General features: G+C 40.1%; 2 protein-coding genes across 3 annotated transcripts; one reads left to right on the top strand and one right to left on the bottom strand.

Annotated features, from left to right (window-relative positions):
* Nucleotides 1–3306: 3306 nt before the first annotated feature.
* Nucleotides 3307–8736, bottom strand: AMI1 (amidase 1). Of its 2 annotated transcripts, none has more exons than XM_078585068.1 (9): nt 8579–8736; nt 7970–8122; nt 7620–7744; nt 7117–7242; nt 5727–5909; nt 5491–5638; nt 5198–5369; nt 4980–5114; nt 3307–3573 (listed from the first exon to the last, which is right to left on the bottom strand). In XM_078585068.1, exons 1-9 carry the CDS (start codon nt 8683–8685, stop codon nt 3409–3411), a joined length of 1314 nt encoding a protein of 437 aa, XP_078441194.1. In that variant the 5' UTR covers nt 8686–8736; the 3' UTR covers nt 3307–3408. The 2 variants fall into 2 exon arrangements, with proteins under 2 accessions (XP_078441194.1, XP_078441201.1); XM_078585075.1 differs by having other exon boundaries at nt 5491–5635.
* Nucleotides 8737–10369: 1633 nt separating this feature from the next.
* On the top strand, nt 10370–13817 carry LOC144711133 (protein EFFECTOR OF TRANSCRIPTION 2-like). The gene is made up of 3 exons (XM_078585059.1): nt 10370–10493; nt 10794–11153; nt 13035–13817. Exons 1-3 carry the CDS (start codon nt 10380–10382, stop codon nt 13575–13577), a joined length of 1017 nt encoding a protein of 338 aa, XP_078441185.1. The 5' UTR covers nt 10370–10379; the 3' UTR covers nt 13578–13817.
* The last annotated feature ends 1871 nt before the right edge of the window (nt 13818–15688 follow it).

Below are 15688 nucleotides of genomic sequence, written 5' to 3'. Positions count from 1 at the left end.
CTTTGGAAATCTACATTGACTCTGAGTATGCTGGCTCGCAGGTTGACCGCAGATCTACTACTGGTTATTGTTCCCTTATTTGGGGGAATTTAGTCACATAGCATAGCAAGAAGCAAAATGTTTTCACACTCTCCAGCAGTGAAGCAGAATTTAGGGCTCTTGTCAAAGGACTGTGCGAAGCACTTTGGATTCGCAGAATTCTCTCTGACTTGAAGCTTATGCCCGAAGGGCCTATTACACTTCATTGTGAAAACAAATCAACCACCAGTCTTGCTCGTTCTCCTGTCCAGCACGATCTTGCCAAGCATGTAGAGATCGACTGGCATTTCATCAAGGAGAAATAAGACTCCAAAGTCATGGAGATTAGTTATGTCCCTAAAAAACTACAACTTGCTGATCTCCTAACAAAAGGACTACTGTGGGATCTCCACAAGTTACTTGTGTCCAAGCTGGGAATGAGCAATATTCATTCTTTCGCTTGAGGGAGGGTGTTAATGAAGGTCTGCGCATGATACTCATGTTGTTTTCATCTTCTTGTTAAGGCAAGAATGTCTTTTATGTTTGGTAATGTCTCTGCACATAACAACCGTAAGAAATGAGAAGAACTAATAGCAATTTTTATACCAAAAGCTTCTGCTCTTACACAATGACACGCTGATTTGTGTCACTCACGTGAGAGAAGGGGAAGATTCCCCAATGATTGCCTAACGTGGCGTGTGTTTCCTTGCACCACACTCTAATCTATAGCCCTTTTTTACTTTTCTCTATGCCTTTTATTATTTTTCTTCTCGATCTATGAATCACATTTATTGTGATTTGAACCGTTTCATTTTTTCTCAGTCCACATAACCTCTTGTGAATAAAGTATATCAGATGCCATCACCATTCATGATGCCATAATTACACCTTTTTGCAGCGATTAGCGCAGCTAATCATTGCGGACTCTCTTGACTGGTCACCATTTGACAATTCTAATGGCAACATGGGATGCAAAGGTGAAAATATTTTAATAATTCATAATAAAAATAATACTAAAGAAAAAACATATAAAATATATTTTTTTCCTTGGGAAATTCATAACTCCATACATATAAGGTCAAGAAATTCATAAAGAATATTTTCTGGAGCAGAAAATTAATATACATGCCCAAATTTATGTACCATCGTACGACAAGTATCCCAAAAATATTGGTTTTTACACACGCTCTCCCACTATCACATCACCCTTTGGAAGATGTCAATTCGGTTTCGTGGTTGGCCATATACGCTCGGAGTGATGGAGTTTTTTGTATCCTAAAATGGGTTGGGGACAATGCATAAATTCTTGGCTTACCCACTGATTGGGGAATACGTTCTAAATTTGAGATTTGGTAGCCCATAAAGCTCAACCTAACATTAACAATGACCCCTTTGACATAAACCTACACTTATTAGTTTTTCATTCCACCACTTCTCTACTCTCTAAATGGAATTACTAGATTGATAGTATATTGGATGAAATACAAACACCCACATGCAAGGAATAGGTTGCATCTCTGGTCGGATGAAAGAGCTGACCATCCTCCAATGACACCTGGATTTCTGAAGACGAACACGAGCATCCACAACTCTTAACTCTCAGCCCCCTAGGGGCATCAGTGGTCAATTTTCTCAGCTGAGTTCTCTCTACCAGGGAGAATTGATGGTGCAGGTGAAAGGTCAACACACCGTTTATGCTACAAATGATCATGAAGGTCAACACACTTTTTATGCTTCAAATGATCATGAAGGTCAACTTGATAGTAGCAACCCCAATGGCTTCTCCTCATCACTTGCAGAGCCATCGAAAAGTGTGTTGGCAGCACAACTACAATCGATGCCAAACTGGAGCCACCATGCCAGTGATTACGTTTATTATGAGGGTTTATTTTACTTTTCTCTCGTGTACACATCACAAAGGAACTATAAGAAATGCCATTTTTTAAGGTAATCACCTCATCTTTTGGGATCGACCCGCCTCAAAGGGTACACCATCCCAAATGTAAAGCGTAAGGCACATGGACGGACGATAAACAGAATGGGAATGACAGGACAGTTTTGGCAGACAGGGTGGGACTAATCAGGCTTCCGTTTGGTCTTCTGTTACTGAACTTATTGATTCATTCCCTTGCCATCCAAGGGTTGACAAATTAAGAGGCATTTGAGGGGCGCTTGTTGGATTCACCGGGGCGGGACAATTAAATTTTTGACGAATTGACAGACATTTGATGCGAGGTCAGAACAGAACAGGATGGAACAGGAACCGGCGAGGGGTTTCATCCCATTTTCCTTCCAAGGTCAGGATGGGTGACTACTGACAAATCAGATACCTTCTCTTTCCATTTGTCCTCTGTCGACACGTCGTAACCGTCACAACCCCAACACTGTTGGGAAAAAATTGGATATCCGGTATCCGGCATTTGGTATCCGATATCCGGAATAAATTGGGACAGTGTATGATATCGTATATCGAATGAATTTCGTCTGGCTGGTGTAAACGGATATTGGGACGGATATCGAATGGGTAAGGGCGAGGCGGATCTCGGATTCCGGATATAGGATTTCGATATCCGGATATCGGAACCGGTATCCGGATATTGATATCCGGTATCAAGAGAAAAAATCAATATTGATCATGATTTCAGATAATATACGTTAACAACTCGCAAAAGTTTTTAATGTATTAACACCTCGTTTAATATATACACCTCAAAATTTCTGTTTTCTTCCATATGGGATAATAGGATTCGGAGTTTAATATTACCTTGTTTAATATTAAACTCTGAATTGTATTATCCCATTATGGAAGAAAACAAAAATTTTGAGGTGTATATATTAAACGAGGTAATTAAATACTTAGAAAGCTCTCTACTTACCTGCTGGACGACGAATTTCCTCTACACCATTGCACGTTGACAGATACAATGGAAAAAATATATTTTTACAACCATTCTATGTTGGATATCGAAATCCGATATCCAATACCGTCATCCTTCCCGGGGCGGTTGACGACATCGAGACAGATAACAATATCGGATATCGGTACTGTAGCAAACGATATCTGATATCGTTATCCGATATCTGGATATCCCTAAAAATGGATATCGGAAATGTGATTTCCAATATCCGACACATCATCTGTCCCAATACCATAATCCGATGTCGGTATCGGGACGGGTGAACTTGGACCAACAGATGCTGACACCACACCATAACCTAAACCCAAATAAAGGGAATTTACCTATAAAATATAGTTATCCAATTTAGGTTATTGGCAACGCAGAGACATCAGGGAAAAGTAATACTTGATAGATGAACAAATTCTAAGTAAAGGTATTTCCAAAACAATAGATACTGCAAAAATAATACAATACCTTCAGTAGAAAATAATCAAAGCTTTTGCCGGAGTAGCGACCCAGCCTCTTGGTCCACGCTGGCTTGGTGACCTGAGAACAAATTCTTGACGAGATCAAGCAGGAACCGATCTCCACCATGCCTGGCAAGTACTGACACAGAAATGGGCAGATTCTCATCCATCCCAAGTGGTATGGTGACCTGAGAAACATCCATAATCAAATTGTGACCTTAAACATTTGAGACAAGACAACATTACCACAAAATAACCTGCCAATCTGAACGCACTATATTATAGTTCAAAGAAAATATTGCACAACAAGATTCTGGTATTGTGACCTGAGGAAACCCAATATTTAAGTGCTGCCCTTGACATCAAAGACTTGTATGAAATGTTAGAGACAAGTGGAGATCATGGGCAAAGAAAGAAACATCTGCTAGAGTGCGAACATGGAAGCAATGGAGAGAAAGCTGAAAGTTTTTGTTGGAGATGAGTGTCCTTTGTGGAGTTTGTCTTTAAGGGTAGGTAAAAACCATATGTGCAGTGAGTTTTGGTTTTCTCACCATCCCTGGTAGATTACTCTTGCTTCCCTGCATTATCATCTCTTCTTTTGTTCCTCTCTTTGTCTGGTTTCCACTCCCTATCTCCATGCCTGTGGAGTTCTACCTATTTTTTTAAGTAAAAAGGATCAATTGTGGCATTTCATGCACATAAACTAACATTTTGATATGGTCCTTTCAGTGACCTATGAGGCCCAACGTAAAGCCTTGAAAGATGCCTAACAATCTTGGAGCTGTTGAGGGTATAAATACCTGTAAATGGATCAGGGACACGGTTATTGAGGAATGTTTCTAGAGTCCTCTCTCTCTCTCTCTCTCTCTCCCTTTTCTATCACTTGGTTGACCACCACATCTGGAGGGCTTCTTCCAAGAATTGTCAATTTTGGCAATTCTTGTAATTTCTTTCTCTTTCTAGTCATCTTCTGATGACCTCTTCCTCTTGGTCTTCTTCGAGATCCTCATGAAATCTATCACATCTGTATATATATAACTCAGCCTTGTACATTTCATGTGTTCCAATTATTAATAATCCATTATATTAATTACTCTCTGATAAGAACCCGTTAGTTCTTATGAGACAAATAAGGATAGATGAGGAGAACTGGAGGTAAGAGAGACCAGCAGAATGGACATTGCACAGAAGAGTGATACGGGAGCCAAAAGCACTTCGATTTACTTCTTGGCTCTCCTCCTTAAGGGAGGGACTAAAAATATCCTAGATGTCATATCACTGCCATAGACCTTAAAACATGTAAAAAGATTCAAGACGAATTGAGAACATGCGCAAAGAAAGAAACACCAGACAAAGTACTGACATTGCAGTGATGGAGAGAGAGCTGAAAGCTTTTCTTCAAGTATATAGGAACAGTTTGTATCATTTCTCAAACATTTTCTTAAACACTATTGTGAGAATCTGCAGAACTCAGCCTTGCGCTGTTTATGTTTTTTGTTGAACGCCCAATATTTTATTTCAAGCAGAAGAATGAAGTGAAATATTCTGAGACATAGAAGAACAGGAGACAATTAGGAAGTATGAGCATAGATACCTGGCAAAGTCCTGACATGCCAGCAATGGAGAGCAAGCTGAAAGCTTTCAAGCGGAAGTCCGTCAACAAAGAGGGCTCTGTATTTAGCTTGGGAGGAGGGCCAGGGAGAGTGGGGAGCACAAGGATCCCATCATCCTTTCATTTTGAATATAACAAATTCAGAAAAGCCTTGGCAGACAGATGATAATAATAAGAACTGGTCAAACATGAAAGATGACCTTCAAGAGCTCGTTAAGGGCAGATCGACTCTCTGCTTGCACAGTGAGACAGTAAGGGATGGCATCCTCCTCTTTGCTTTTAACAGCTTCCCAGACTCTTTCTGCGATTCCTGGACCTAAGTTGGGTTTGGTTGCATTGACCCATTCCCCATGATTGACTCTGAATTCAAACCTGTGTGCCAAGGTTAGAATATGAAGGCCATTAAACTTGATCAACATCGTTTTAAATTTGAAAAAGTACACTTCTCACTACCCCAGTATACTGTGAAGCATATTTCAAAGAAATATCCAACCTTTGAAGTGTTTGCATTGCGTATGATAAGGCAGACAACACTGGTAGTCCGTTCTTCATGGCACTCATCTCAGGGAGTCTGTCCATAAAATAACTCAAGCTAGGAACTTTATGTGCTATATACTGACCCAGATCAAAGTGGATCACTTCTGGAGGAAACAAAGGGACACATATTTTATTTGCATGATAAATTCCAAAAAAGGCAACTTTTAACAGACTATGAGGTCAGATTCTTACCTCCAACTAATGGGCTGTCTGATTCGGTAAATATTCTGTATGGTCTGCTGCCTAGAGGGCTCAATTTCTGAAAGCAGTCTTCGGGGATGAGAATCCGAGCTGAGTGATTATTGATCAAATGGCAGGACGGCAACAACACTTCTCCAACTCTTGCGAGGATTGCAGGGTCTCTAGCAAACCAACCTGAAATCTAAAAAAATCAGTGGCCATGACAAAAAAAAGGATTCACAAATAATACTGAGGTTATTCGAGAAAAAAACAAATAATACTGAGGTAAACAGAAAAATGGACCATCCAACGATTGGAAAAGAGGGAGCATGGAATGGTAATTTAATAAATACAAAGTAAATTCCCAGATAAAACTCAAAGGTGAAGTCTTGCTTGAGAAAAGCACAAGAAAAAATTTCAGAACCTCAACAGAATTGGAAAAACATAGGAAATGAATGATTTATTCAGCACATATTTCGTGGCCAAATGGATCCCTTCACAAAGAAGCAAAAATGAGACGATTATAGTGGGAAATAATTTAAATGTACTCTCATTCAAGGTACATTCATCTATCTGTTTGTAGTCAGAGCGTAGATCAAAGAACCAGTTCGGCAGCGAATTTTCAAATAGTACAGCATGTATAGAACTGATCAGTAATCACAGAATCAAATCAATTTTCTCAAGGAATTTATTCTAACAGTATAATGGTTCAATGAGAGGTACCAATATCAAATTTATGGAAAGGTGATTTATTCACCTGTGCAAGCTCAGACTGATGGATTAACTTTTTTCACGGAAATCTGCTCTACTATTTGATAGCTTCAAAAATACGGCGTGACTTATAGAAGAAAGATAAAAAAAAAGGAAAACACAACCAAGAGAGTGGACGGTGATGATTGGCGGAAAACTATGCTCCAGTATATAAGCAAACATTTGTCAATTACAAGTGACCAACACGGAATCCTTGGAAAGAGATTTTAGTTTGAAGGACAACTTTGGCGAGATAGTATCGTCTAGATGGATATAGATTTAAATGTTAAAAATTGGCCTCAATGAAGAAGACTAGCCAAGGACATCACCCAGATAGCCAGATTATTTTTAAGGAGAGAAAAAGGGCTCATATGAATCCATATAGGATGAACTTTTATTTAACACCATGCTTTTTTCTACGAATCAACTTGAAATCATTAAAGTCTTTCATTAATTTCAAAAGATTTACCAAGAAACTTACCATCTCATCGGTCGGGCATGAGCCTATAGGCAGTCAAAAATTTGAACCTTTTGAAAAATATTTTTAAACTGGCTCCAAATAAATTAAAAAATTCTGGCACAATTACTGTAAATGATTATTATTAAAAAATAATAGAGATACTAAAAGTTCACACCAGATATTAATTCTCACCTACAGTGTCAAAGCTCTGCGCCATGGGAACTGCACCGGTGATATCAACAACTCCATGTGATGGTCGAATGCCAAATATTCCACAATAAGACGCAGGCACTCTAACACTTCCTCCAGTGTCAGAACCTCATGTAAAAAATACAACACCCTTAGTCGAGTTTACTTAAGAAGCAGTACACGATACACGTTCTCTAATCAGATTCCAACACATGTTCTTAAATTTAAAAAATAAAGATTTTCACAGATGATGATAAGACAACATGAAGAGCAAATCAAGAGAAAAGGAGAAGGGTGTTCCGGGGAAAATTTCCATTACAGTAGTAACACCGTGTTCATTCACGAGTTATTCATTTTATTGGTCGTTCAATTCAAAAAAAGAGAGCATCCACATGAACACAGCCGATCTCATGAATATTTAACTCCAGAAGATTAATTTGATACAGCTTCAATGTCCTGCGCCTTGATTGTCAAAGAAATCCTTTGGATTAAGGACAAGATCTCACCTACAGAAAAGTCAACAAGTTTTGCAGCAACTGCCACAGCAGATCCACTAGAAGATCCTCCTGGCACCCGATCTTTAGCACAAGGATTGATGGGAGTTCCATAGTGCTTGTTTTCTCCGTTAATACTGAGCATAATCAAAAGTGGCATTATGTTTAAAATTATATTTTTAATTCAAAGCGCTCAAGACCACTCCCTCGCCCAATCAAGAAATGCGTCATAATATAATCATGCCAAGCCAAGAATTAATGGGTGTTGATACATCTGAGAAAGGTGTCAATTCCTTAAACCACGTAGATGAAAAGTTTCGGTAGAAAAGTAGACTAATGCAGAAGAAGTTTTGAATGAAAACCTGTAAGCCATCTCATCCATGACAGTTTTCCCAACGCACAAGGCACCAGCTTCAATTAAAGCCAAAACAGTAGGCGCTGTAGAGGTCGCGGCTGGATGAGTCTTTCTCCAGTCTGGATTACCAAAGCCACTCACGTAATCTTCGACGTCAAACCTGTCCATAGAAACTGTATCTAAGGACGACGAAGCAATCAATCTAAGAAGATTAAACTAGAAGCTCTTAAATCGATATCACGTAACCCTAATTGCAAACCTATGCATACAAATTCTACCTTAGGCCAACAAATCAATCGATCTCCAAGAAAATGAAACTAGAAACTCTAAGATCGCTGCCTCTTAACCGCTGATGTTATACATGTGCATATAAACTGTATTTTAGTTTGAAGATGCAACGAATCTCAAAGAAAAACACACTAGAAGCTCATAAATTCCTGCCTTATCTAGTTTCCCCCTTCTTGTAAAATCAAACTTCTCCCTCTGAAATTCTACACGAAAAAGATGGCACTCAAAAACGGAGATGCTCTATAATACTCTACCAATTTAACAATCGCATTGCACAAATCACGAGCGAAATTGGAGTGTAGAAGGAACATTAGAAGGAGTTCTGTACATCTCTTTGACGGCGAAGGTGAGACCATCAAGTGAACGCATCGGAGTAGTTGGAGATTCTGGCCGACGTAGCTCGAACTTCTCGATGAAGGCCCCGTAGTTATCCATCTCTCTCTCTTTCTCTTCACACAAACTCACAGTCCAACCGCTTGATAATCATCTCCACGTTTATATAGTGGCCAACGGAAACGGTTTAGGGACGGACGACGGATAACGGTTTACGACGGGTGGGACGGGCCACCCGTTCAGTCATTCGTCACACGTCTTGTAACGGGACGGGACGGATGACGTTAGGATGAGACGGAATGCTAGTCGTCACCAGTCACCTGTCTACGATGAGGGAACGGAAGCAAAACGAAACCCATAATTCCAACTCCCGTTTTGTCTTCGCAGGGATTGTCAGTATAGTTCCGGATCGTCCCGGACTTGGACGATGGACGGGACAGAATGAATTTCGTCCCGTCTGACGTCCGGATTCGGTGCAGTGATGAAGGACGGGACGAAATTTTCCTCTGAAGGTACGAAAACCGTCCCGTCCAGTCCTCCCGGGATGAATTTTTGTCCCATCCAGGGGAAAAACCGTCCTGTCCCTTGTCCCAGACGAAAAAACCCATTTTATATTTTTACTATATTAATATAGATTTTTCTAAGTTTTTTTAGGGAAATACGGAGGAGAGACAATGCAAAGGGACATATGTACAATTATTTCTGACTGGCGTCAGTTTGCAGAGGCCACGTGGCTACACCTCAACTGTCAGATGTGAATCCAGTGGTTTATCATCCAGATTAGTCCGCCCATCGTCCGAGACCTCCGGACGGACGGTTTTTTCGTCCCACTGGACGAAAACCATCCTGTCCGGTGGTCCCAGGGACGACTTTTCATCCCAAATTTTGTCCAAACTCTTGGACAGGACGATTTTTTCGTCCCGGGACGAAAAATCATCCCGTCCGCCTCCCTGCACTAAAATTGTCAGTCATAGTCGCCAGTCATGCGTCTATGACCTTGACAATGATGATGACGGTAAATGGTTACTATGATGTCGATGGATGACTTGACAATGATGGCAGAGGGTCTTGGATGGAGCGACAACGATGACGTGGTCATCATCAGACTACAATTTAGTTTGTGTGATGACACTGATGTTAACTTTGACTTTGACGTTTACATGAACAATTATGTAATATTTTTAAACAATGTTGATTTAGAATTATCTCTTCCAAATTCAAACTTTCATGCCTTAGTACTCCATAATATTAAAAAAATAAGTTTATATCTATAATTATATGCAATTTACATAAAATGCCCGAATTCCAAACTTACACGTAAGTCTTTCAAAATATTTCAATATAATTTTGTCTTATATCTAACTGTATATAATTTTTAAAAAGCAAGAGTTTCCTCATAAGTTGGTCTTTCAAAAAATAATAGCCAATCTCACACACTTTGATTTTATATCGAACTTTAGATTTTGTTCGAACAGTTCGAACAAATGTTCGATCGGACTAGATTGAACAAGTCGAATCGATCGATAATTTTGTTCGAACTCGATCCAAAATCTTGTTCGGTCGAAAGATTCGATCTATTCGGAACATTTAACCAAGATACGATCGATTAGATTTGATCGACGGAGGACCGTCGGATGGGCTGTTCGATCGGATCGATTTTTTGGTGCGATCACGTTCCGCCGTCGGATAGACAGAATCTTCTGACCAGATTCCATTCGATCTGACGGATGGCCGATCCCCAACGGATTTCGGGTATTTAAGCTTTCCCAACGGTCGATTGGCGGGGAGAAGAGGGAATGGGAGCGACGACTGCAACCAGTCGGAGAAGAAGAGTAGTCGCTTGGCGATGCAGGTTGAAGAGGGAAGATTGCGCAAGAACGGAGTATGATTCCGCCTTCTCCAAGTGGCAGGTATCTTCTTATCTCATTTGCTCGATCGTGCAATTGGCCTCGCTGTTTTGGATTTCTGTCTTTAACGTGCGATATCGATCCGAAATCGAAGATCCTGGATATTTTTCCGGATCTTATTGTTTTTCGATTGATCGTTGAGTTAAATTAACCGAGTGTTTAGATTATCCGGCGCTAAAGGATAAAAAATTAGCGAGTCGTGATTTTCCCCAAATTTAATGCTTTCCTCAGTCCGAAAATTTTAATTGATCGCAGATGGAATGCCTCTTTGAATTTTTTTAATTTATGCGCTGTATGGTTCAGATTTTAATTGGACCGTCTGATTGGGAGAACTATGCTCTGGGCATAAATGGAGCGGAAAGATACAGAACAAGCAACCTTTCTCAGAATTGTTCTTGTCCAGGCGTGTATGAGCTTGGAGTTGGTAGGATTTCATCCAGTTCTAGAAGGATTGATCCCAAGGATGTTGTAGTTGTTTACCTCGGACAAGCTGAAAATATCAGAACAAGGCTCCAACACTATGGAAGAACAGGGTCGCATCTAGAACAGGAGGATGCGGCTGGCATCCTCGGCAAAAGTGCCGTCAAGATCAATGAGAGAAAACCTGGATTATTCACAGAAGTGTTCTCCAAGGGATTCTATATCGTATTCCGATGGACAGCGGTACGTTTCTCTATATGTGCTGCACCATGTTTCCAATTCTATTCATGAAAGAAAAAGCCTTGAGAATCAAATTTCGTGTGGGAAATACACTTATTTTTTTCTGGAAGCATATACCATAGCTCTTCAGAAGTTTGACAGAAATCAAAATTCAAATTTCATGTGGGAAATTCACTTTTTTTTTCTGGAAGAATATACCATAGCTCTTGAGAAGTTTGACAGAAATCAACAATCAAATTTCGAATGGGAAGTTCACTTTTTTTTTCTGGAAGCATATACCGTACCTCTACAGAAGTTTGGCAAAAATCAAAAATCAAATTAGTGTGGGAAATTTACTTATTTTTTGTGGAAGCATAAACCATAGCTCTACAGAAGTTTAACAAAAGTCAAAAATCAAGTTTTGTGTGGGAAATTCACTTTTTTTTTGTGGAAGCATGTCCCATAGCTCTACAGAAATTTGACAAATATCAAAAATCAAATTCGTGTGGGAGATTCACTTATTTTTTTGTGGAGGAATATACCATAGCTCTACGGAAATTTGACAAATATCAAAAATCAAATTTCGTGTGGGAGATTCACTTATTTTTTTGTGGAAGAATATACCATAGCTCTACGGAAATTTGACAAATATCAAAAATCAAATTTCGTGTGGGAGATTCACTTTTTTTTTTTTGGAATGTTATACCATAGCTCTACGGAAATTTGACAAATATCAAAATGCTAATTCCATGGGATGACATCAGGCACTACATCCCGTCCGCCCTACACGGTCAAAGAATCCTAAACTACCTCTGAGATCTCTGATATCATAGAAAACTAAAACTGTTATCTGACCCATAGATCTAGTTAGATCGAAGATATCACTCGTCCTGAATTTATTTGAAAAATATTCTGCACCGTTCAATATTTGTAAACCTAGCTCTACACTTGAGAGGCTCTGAAAATGATGATGATGAAGGTGATGTCTATTTACTCAACCACCAGATCAAAATTTCGAGCATGTTCTCCCTGTGAAGTTTCATTTCTTAGTGATATAAACCTTCTTGTAGGCTCATATCAGGGGGGGAGGCTAGATGAGGAGGAGAGGATCCCGATTAGAGAGGTGAAATGGGAATGATCTGAGCAGAGGTCGAACAGATAAGGCAGGGATGGACCGAGGAGGAGCTGCCTAAAGACATGGTGAGGTAGAGAACGATCATGAGGGACAGGGATCGGCAAGGGAGAGAGGGGACTAAGACATAGAGAAAAGTGACATGAGGACGACGATCATCATCTCCGAATTTGCTTGCGAAAAGTCCTTGCATTAGTATGAGTTCGTTGACCGCGTAAGGGTGATCCATCTTGAGGACGAATTCCACGATAACAAGAAGTAGAGATTAATCGTTCGATGTCTTCTCGTTTTCCCCTTTTCAATCCCCAATGAACAAGATGATCTTGAGCTATTATTTGTTCAATTTGGTTGATCTGATACTTGGTTACCTCATTCATCTTTATGTTCCCGCTGATAGCTAATCGATAACGCACCCGAACGGCAAGGGAGAGAGGGGACTTAGACATAGTGAGGAGTGACATGTGACTTCATTCTTCTTCGCTGATCTCCTAAAGGGAGGGCATCCCTATTTGAAAGAAATACATAATCACCAAATGACTAAAATGCCCATGTGGGCTAACATGACTAGACTACCCCTAGATGCAGCAAGGATTGTTATCACCTTAGCAGCCTTTTTCCTGTTCCAGGAGGTGTCTCCTTTTAGCATTTTATGTAGAGCATTGTTGGTGGTATAACATAGTTATTGACATCTATTAGGTGGATTTTATATCTTTTGACACTCTTTATATGGATTCCCTTCACATGCCATATTCTCTGAAATTTGCCTGTTGCAGAGGAGAAGCAAGAGGGAGGCCGTAGACACAGAAGCTTGCATGCTTGACGCATTTGACTACGCTTGGAACAGAATCGGAAACGCCGTCTGTCGCTACGAAGACATTTGGCTGAAGCTAGACAAAATCTCACGACCCAGCCCACTGAATAAGTTTTTCACAAAGCTGAAAGCATGGAAATGGAATATCTCTGTAAGCGAAGAGCTGGGCCTCGGAATCATCTCAAAACACAAGCACTTTGATTCAAATTCAAGCCCAGAAAATCAAATACCCATTAAGGCCCACCCAGCGTTGGAGCATGTTCATGTGAAACCCAATTTCAGTGGTATCTGTGGTGCAACTAAGGAAGATGGATCTCTCTGTATGAGAAACCCACTTCCAAAGAGGAAGAGATGTGGAGAGCACAAAGGAATGAGAGCCACGATGAGAGAGAGATCATCTTCCGTTTCATGTGGCATTGTCTTGGGGGATGGCTCCATTTGCTCCAACCATCCTCCCAAGGGGAGAAAGAGATGTCATGTCCATAAAGGCAGAAGACAAATATGATATATGGGAGGAAAGCTGGGAGAATTATTATTTTACTCTTGGCAAATATCATCTCTGGTATGTGATTGAATTACCATTTCCACTTTAAAGTTTTAAAAGATGAAATTTTATTTCATCTTTTTTTTTCTTTCAAAAAAAAGACGAAATTTTATTTTTGTTGATTCGATTAAATAGTTTGATGCTCTGACATGAACATGAGATGTGGGCCATTTTAAGATGAGGATTACTGCTTCATAAAATGCTAATGATATTGTCGAGGCAGAACTCTGAGAAACTGTTTTTTTTTTTTAATTAAATTGTTTAGATGAAGACTATGGCATCATTAGAATGCTAATGGGTATGATTAGGGCTAAACTCTAAAAATCTCGACTGGGCACCCTATCCTTCCGAGATTCTTGCGGAATCCAAAGCCAGATTCTGCATCTTTGCCTGCCTCTCATTTTGGAGAAAAGATGTCAAATCCATAAAAGCAGAAAGCGAATTCTATATTTTGGAGAAGTGCTCTTTTATTCAAAGTAAAAATATCTTCTGCGGTAGGAGATTCGATTACATTTTAAAAAAATAAAAGTTTATTTTCCCTTGATTCGCTTAAATAGTTTGATGCTATGATAGGAACACGAGGTCCGGGCAAAATTTGAACTACTTTTTTTATTCGATTATATTGTTTAGATGAGCATTATGGCATCATTAGAATGCAAATGGATGTCATTTGGGCAAAACCCTCGTAATCTCCAAGGAAAACGCTATCCTCGCGAGATTCCTGCGGAATCCAAAGCTGACAGATTTTGAATCTTTGCACATCCCTGTCATGTGAGGATTCTATCTCCTCACATGGCCGGGGAACACGACAAAGTAGAGAGAGAAAATAAGAGAAGAGAGAGAGAGAGAGTTTGAGCGATGGCCCATTGCATGAGAAGTAACCAGTCAGTGGAATATTGTCTGGTTTGCTGGAAAAAACAAAGGAGAGAGAGAGAGAGAGAGATAGAGAGAGAGAGGATTAAGTAACGTGCATGGAGTGCGTTTCTCTCTCTTTTTTTGGACCAAAGGCAGTAGATAAACAGAAATGGAAAGAAAGTAGTAGAGAGAGAAAGAGAACGAGCTTTGCCGAACATAGTCTCCGCTCAGGAGTATGGCTGTAAATCTCACCATTTACAGTAGTCAGAAAATAGTAGAGAGAGAAAGAGAACGAGCTTTTCCGAATAAAAGTCTCCGCACTGGAGCATGGCTGTGAATCTTACCATTTACTTTGGTAAGAAAATAGTGGAGAGAGAAAGAGAATGAGCAGGCTGAGTGAAAGTATTAAAGAGAGAGAAAATAAGTATGCTCAAGAAGCACCGCTGTAAATCTCTCCACTTGCTCTGGGAAATAGCAGAGAGGGAAAAACAATGAATGATGGAGTGCTTCTATGTCTCTCTCTAGGTAACCAAGAAAATAGAAGAGAGAGACATAGAAAGGGAGGCTTTATTGTTTATTACAGGGCGTTGGTTTCATCCGAAGATTACAATGAATGATCGAGCACTTCAGCGCGGCCGTTCATCTCTCTCTCTCTAGGTAACCAAGAAAATAGAAGAGAGAGAATGATAAGATAGAGAGAGACATAGAAGGTGAGGCTTTCTTAGTTATAACTGGGCGTTGGTTTCATCCCAAGATTACAATGAATGATCGAGCCTTCAGGGCGGCCGTTCATCTCGCTCTCTCTCTAGGTAACCAAGAAAATAAAAGAGAGAAGGATAAGATAGAGAGAGACATAGAAGGGGAGGCTTCATTGGTTATTACTGAATGTTGGTCTATTCCCAAGATTACAATGAACGACCAGCAATTCAGGGGCCGTCTATCTCTCTCTCTAGGTAACCAAGAAAAGCGAGAGATGGGAGATGGTAGAGAGAGACATAGAAGAGGAGGGTTTATTGGTCATAACTGGGAGTTGGTACCATCCCAAGATCACAATGAATGATCGAGCACTTCGGCGCGGCCGTTCATCTCTCTCTCTAGGTAACCAAGAAAAGAGAGAGAAGAGAGAGGGTAGAGAGAGACATAAAAGAGGAGAGGCTTTAGCGGCTATAACTGGGCGTTGGTCTCATCCCAAGATCACAATGAATGATCGAGCTCTT

This window comes from Wolffia australiana, chromosome 1 (genome assembly GCF_029677425.1).
Source record: "Wolffia australiana isolate 7733 chromosome 1, ASM2967742v1".
NCBI lineage: Eukaryota > Viridiplantae > Streptophyta > Magnoliopsida > Alismatales > Araceae > Wolffia > Wolffia australiana.
This window is presented reverse-complemented; position numbering and strand designations above follow the sequence as displayed.

What these genes read in the sequence shown, in the direction of transcription:
- LOC144711133 (XM_078585059.1), top strand. Translation starts at nt 10,380, where the DNA reads ATGGGAGCGACGACTGCAACCAGTCGGAGAAGAAGAGTAGTCGCTTGG. An exon ending in CCGCCTTCTCCAAGTGGCAG is followed by an intron (nt 10,494 to 10,793) that starts GTATCTTCTTAT and finishes TGTATGGTTCAG; the next exon opens with ATTTTAATTGGACCGTCTGA. An exon ending in TCGTATTCCGATGGACAGCG is followed by an intron (nt 11,154 to 13,034) that starts GTACGTTTCTCT and finishes TGCCTGTTGCAG; the next exon opens with AGGAGAAGCAAGAGGGAGGC.
- AMI1 (XM_078585068.1), bottom strand. Translation starts at nt 8,685, where the DNA reads ATGGATAACTACGGGGCCTTCATCGAGAAGTTCGAGCTACGTCGGCCA. An exon ending in AGACAGCCCATTAGTTGGAG is followed by an intron (nt 5,639 to 5,726) that starts GTAAGAATCTGA and finishes TGTTTCCTCCAG; the next exon opens with AAGTGATCCACTTTGATCTG. An exon ending in CCCTTAACGAGCTCTTGAAG is followed by an intron (nt 5,115 to 5,197) that starts GTCATCTTTCAT and finishes TCAAAATGAAAG; the next exon opens with GATGATGGGATCCTTGTGCT.